This window comes from Lagopus leucura, unplaced genomic scaffold (genome assembly GCF_019238085.1).
Source record: "Lagopus leucura isolate 7727_CA_CO unplaced genomic scaffold, USGS_WTPT01 37772-0_obj-0_obj, whole genome shotgun sequence".
In the NCBI taxonomy this organism is placed as follows: Eukaryota; Metazoa; Chordata; class Aves; order Galliformes; family Phasianidae; genus Lagopus; species Lagopus leucura.
In genome coordinates, this window is record NW_024963333.1 from 1 (window position 1) to 5,742 (window position 5,742).

General features: G+C 49.9%; 1 protein-coding gene across 1 annotated transcript; it reads left to right on the forward strand.

The window, feature by feature from the left end:
- Positions 1-42: 42 nt before the first annotated feature.
- LOC122191084 (keratin, type I cytoskeletal 15-like) lies at positions 43-1,139 on the forward strand (the record flags this gene model as incomplete). Its single annotated transcript, XM_042891283.1, has 4 exons — positions 43-129; positions 222-448; positions 602-693; positions 921-1,139. Coding segments are annotated over 4 exons (426 nt in total), but the record flags the coding sequence as incomplete, so codon positions are not given.
- Between the last annotated feature and the right edge of the window lie 4,603 nt (positions 1,140-5,742).

Sequence of the window (5,742 nt, forward strand, 5' to 3'; positions counted from 1 at the left end):
CAGATCGAAGAAGTCAATCGACAGGTCACCTCCAGCAGCCAGGACATCCAGACCAGCAGCCACCAGCTCACCGAGCTGAAGCGCGAGATGCAGAACCTGGAGATCGAGCTGCAGGCGCAGCTCAGCACGGTACGCGGGGCAGCACGGAGCCTGGGCTCCTCGGGATGGCAAACTGCCTCCTGGGCACAGCTCTGTCCTGACCCCCTGCCTTCCACCTCCAGAAAGACTCGCTGGAAAACTCCTTGGCCGAGACGGAATCTCGCTACGGCTGCCTGCTGCAGCAAATCCAGGGGCAGATTAACGCCGTAGAGGAGGAGCTGGGCAACATCCGCTGCGAGATGGAGGGCCAGAGCCAGGAGTACAAGATGCTGCTGGGCATCAAGACCCGCCTGGAGCAGGAGATTGCTCAGTACCGGGCGCTGCTCCACGAGGGACAGCAAGACCTTGCGTATGTACACCATATTAAGAGCAAGGGAATGAAGCGAATCCTTTGAGTCTGTAATTTCTTAGAGTTTGCTTGTGTGCTTCAACAGCAGTATGTTCTCTGACCGTGTACGCAGTGGCTGTTCTTAACTGTTGGTGAATTGCTCTCCTCTCACAGTGCCTCCCAAGGAGCTTTCCAAGGAGGAGGAAAATCCTCCCAGTCATATTCTTCTAGTTCCTTCTCTCAATCCCAGTCTGGTGACGTGACAGGTAAGATTGCACTTCGTCATAATAGCCGTAAAGATTAAAGCTTACTAAAATAGGAGTAAATTAAAAAACCCACTTCTGATAATATGCTTAGAGTGCTGCTCCACTTGCAGCCATCTGAACTGCTCCCATGTTCTTTTGGTAACACACCACGATAGATGAAAAAATTCTGTTCTGCTGGAAATATCAGATTTCTCCTTCAGTCAATGATTTCCTCTGGTTTCACACAGGGCAGTCAAGAGTGTGCTAGAGCAAGAGCAGTGATGCTGGCATCCTCCTAAATGCACTGAGCTGACCCACGGACGAGAGGCAGAACCCAACGCTCCTGCAGCGCAGCCGATGCGATGCAGTGCGGAGCAGCGCTCATCGCTGGCCTCGCCTTCCCTTCTGCAATGCTGGCCTTACTCAACTTGTCTTTGTCAACTGGATCTTTGTTTAAAAGCTTGAATTCTGCTGATAATGCTGTCATTAATAAAACTTCACTTCTTTGATGCAAATAAAAATGTCTAAGGAATTTAATTCAACAAACTTTGAACACGCATCATCAAGTCATCCAACAAAATACAGGCTGTCCTGCCATGGTCTGTACATACACTAAGAACAACACATTCTGCTGTAAGAAAATGGCCACTGTGCCCAGGTGACATCACTGAGCTAAGGAAAGGAGAAGGAAAATGATGGGTAACCTCTGAAGATTAAGTAACTGTGACTGCACCAAGCTGTGCTCATTGCCACTGCTCTGACACATCAGAATCCATTCATCTTGGGCTTTACCTGGTTCATTATAGGTACAGTTCCCAGGGAAGGTGTGACTCAGTCCAGGTTGCTGCAGTACGATGGGGTTTCATGACGTTAAGTATTTCCACACCTTTAACTATGCAGAAAGCTGATTCCTAACTTCTGCTAGGAAAATCAGGCAACAAGGCAATGCTCCTGTTTCATTTAGTTTCACGAGCAAAAACATTCTCACATTTTACAGCTGAAATTCCAACTTAAATACTAATATAATGCCAAGAAGTCTTTTTTGTCTGTATCACCCATTGGTTGACACAGCACCTTCCAAGGAATCAGAGACACGTTTCCCCCACAAATGGTATTTTCTTTATGCTTCTGTTTCTCTCAGAAGATAGAAGAGTGCAATACAACTGGGGATGAAAGGGCAATGTTAGAACAGATGCTTTATACACGTTCTGCTTTCTGAAGGACGCAGCAGCTCCCTTTTCAATCCATAACTGCCCTTCAGCTCCCCAGAGGCAGCTTTCAGCCCGTTCAGAGCACTCCTGCTCCCCCCTCCACCCACCAGCCCTGCCATTTCACTGAAGGCTGCGCCACTGTTTCCATGGGGTAACAAAACAAAAAGCCTGCCCATCCCAACCAACTCAGCAGTTATTTAGGCTAGGTGCTGTTTCGGTAGCTGTGTGGCTGGGCTCGGCCATCACAGTAACATAATTGCAGCTCACAGCATCTGCAATGAGGAGATACGCCTTGCTCATCTCCAAAAGCTGGGTTGCCAAACTGACTTTTTTCAGGCCAGCATCAGGAATTTGTATGAAGAAAAGCCCCATTCCAAAGAAAAAGGGTTCATTTAAGGTTCTAACAATAGAGAGAGCGATGCAAAGCAAATGCAAACATGAGTTTCCTTTCCAAAGGCTACCAGAACTCACTCAGGTCTCAACTGCACTCAACACAGACAGTGATGTTACACAGACATCTTTCTCAGGAAGGGCTACAGAGACCTGAGCCCCATTTCATGCGTATCAATAAGCACTGCAAGGCTGTTCTGTTTGGCTCTAAACCTCCAGCAGCACAGAGAAGCATTGCAATGACCAAAGCTACAGCCTGCCACACCGCAGTGCTTTAGGGAGCACAGAGCGTTTCGGGATCAGTTTGTAAGAGTGTGGGGGCTGTGAAACAGATGGCAGCTCCCAGCTACATCTGGAAAACCGAAGCTGTGAGAAATGTTCTGAAAGGAATGGCCGTCCCATAAACTGCCACTGCCAGCAGAACGACATCACGGCTGAGTTCTCCCATTGACACCCTCTGCGTGCGGCCACTGGCGCGGTGGGCGCTGAGCTGCCCCGGTGCGGAGCAGGAGTCGTCCCAGGGAAGATGATGGAGCACACGGAGCTGTGCAGAAAGCAGCACACGCTGCAGTGCTGTCAGCAGGGCTGGGCCCACCTGCCTCCCAACGGCTGCTCCGGCTCTCACTGCAGCACAGCCACGGCTGCTCGAGGAGCGATACGAGACGTGTATTGCTCTGCAGAGAGCTGCAGGGAATAAAAAGGGCTTTGGCAGTATGGAGTTTCTGTTTGGGTCACTGTGATGGAGTTCCTGCTGAAGCAGATCAGAGAAGCGCGCTTCAGACCAAGACGAGGGCACTCCTTCATTGCAGAACAATTAATTGCCAGGAGATGCTTCGGAGGCCGTCCTCTCCCCTTGTGAGACCAAAGACATACATCCAGTGATGGCATCATGGTTTCTGTGAAAACCACTGAATATTTTGATTCTTTTGCCAATTCAGAGCATCTGTTTGTGGCTCTGAGCCCAATTTCACCAGTCAGTAAACAGCAATTAGAAAGTTTTCAAAACACTGCTACTTCAGATCAACTTTTCTGATTGTGAGCAAAAAGTCCCCCGGGGGAAGGAGCGATGTCAGCATCTCGCCGTCTCCTCATGGAGCTGAGGAGCCCCTGTGCCACTCACAGCAGCCACAGGCCGACCTCCTCCTGCCACTGCAGGGCTCTGAATGCCGATGGCAGCCCAGGAAATGGTGCTTTTAGGAGTGCTGAGCATCTGTGTGCCTCCAACACAGCCCTGCAGCTCCCTCAGCCCAAAGCAGAGCCACGGCACGCGGGACCAAAACGGAGTGGGACACGGAAAGGAGCTGGAGAACAGGACTGAAATGTAAATCTTTGTGATACAGTCACAGCCATGACTGTGTTAGGAAAAAAAAAAAGGAAAAGAGGGACGGTGAGCCATAGGAAAGGTCTCTGTCGATGGCATGAAATTGCAGCGTTGGGAAATGTTTGGAATTGTTGGGTCAGATGTTATGATGCAACAATACCGAGAAGCAGATATAAAATCAACACCTCTGGCATCAATGCCAATCAGCAATAAACATCTCATAAGGAAGAATAAAAGAGCATTTCAACAATCTAATGGGGAAAATATGAGTAAGGAATCACACCCTGTGAGAAAATCATTTTTCTTTTTTAATAATGATGACTCAGTCCCAGATATGCAAAGCAACTGGTTCTGACGTGCAGATAATTAGAGAGCTACTAATAAATGAACAACCCTAATTACAAAGATCAAAGTATCAAATGATCTCCAGCATATCTATGAAACATGTGTAGTGGTACCAAGAGGAGGGTGAACGGCTTTCCGTGACTCTCAGTCAATTACTGCACACACCAGTGATTTTATGGGCTTCAGAACTGGTTTGGCCAACAGACAGAATGTTGCCCCAGCCACAACCTGAAGCAAGGAGGACCATCAGTGAAGAAACCCACAAGGAGAACTGGTAGAGATGAATTCCATCAGTTTCCCTCTCCTGTACAGAGCCTCCTGCCTCTCAGGCTTAAAATGTATGCTCTCCAGAAGCGATTTAATGGCAAAATCCCATTTGCAAAGAAGGGTTCTTCCCGCCCTGTTCTCCAACAAATGCTGTGATTGTGCCACTGCACCAAAGCCAGAAGGCACTGGGGATTGAAGGGGTCACAGCTGAGTCCATTATGTGAAGAATAAATGCCTCCCATAACAGACCAAGGCCAACCTCACAGCTGCCTCCTCCGCCATCAAACTCCCACAGCAGAGGCACCTTCCAAACCATTTTGCTTCCATGGACAAAGCGCTTTCCCTCATTTCCAGCACTCAATGCCAGACAACATCCTTCCCTGTGGACAACAGAACTGTCTTTATTTTAAATGGCAGCAGCATCTCCTTCCATAGCAGCAAGTCTCAGCCTTCTGTTTGCTAAGGTGAAAAGCTGCAGCCGCTTACTGTCCTCTCCCAAGACACTCAGTGGTGTAAACTCCACACCTCCCCTTCTGCTTAGAATAGCCTGGAAACCAGCGAACATAAAAGACAAAAAATTAAAAAGCACAGCTTTAAAAATGACATTCTTGCACGTCCTCTGCTCTGTGCAGAACGTCAGGTTATTTCCTGCAGATGGAACCAGTTTGGTGAAGCGGGAACTCCGCCTCCTCAGCAGTTCTACTGAGATTTACCAATAAACACCATGAAGACGCTGCACAAGATGAGCTTCCACTGCAGGACAGCAGCTAAACCTCAGAGATGTTGTTTCCAAAAAAAAAAAAAAAAGCAAAATTAAGGGACCTGAATTCATATTTCTCCAACTCTAAAATTGAAAGGTAACACAGCGGTGCCTTCAGCAGCCCTGCTCAGGACAAAAAAAATGGCAAGGATCAAAGAGGAGCTATTAAAATAAGTTTCACTCATGAAGTAGCCAGCAACACGCTATCTGAAACAAAATCTAACACACAGCCACCCACCCCAAATTATAGAGCGCGCTTTGTGTGAATCAGCATTGCAAACACAATACCTATGGGGAGGGCCGTCCCAGGTCCCAAAAGAAATTCCCCTTAGCTCATCACTTTTGGCATGAGCGCTGTGGCTGGCAAACCCCATGGGAAGCGGCACTGCCTGGAGGTGACACCCACCCGGTGAGGTATAAAGAGGCCCCGGCGAGGGCAGGAGGCAGCGCTTCCACTTCTGCATCGGGCTCGCAGCAGGCTCGGCTTTTGTCGCCACATCCACCTCTCACCATGAGCTGCAGCATCAAGAGGACATCCAGCACCTCGTACCGCAGCGCAGGCGGGGGAGGCATCTGCGCCGGGGCCGGCGGCAGGAGCTCCTCCGCCTCGTGCCGGCGCTACGCCTCCTCCGTGATCGGCGGCAGCTCCGCGGGGGCAGCGTGCGGCATCGGCTACGGCGGGGGCATGAGCGCCGGCAGCCTCGCCGGGGGCTTCTGCGGGGGCCTGGGAGGAGGCTTCGGGGGCGGCTTTGCGGGAAGCTTCGGCGCCGGGGGGG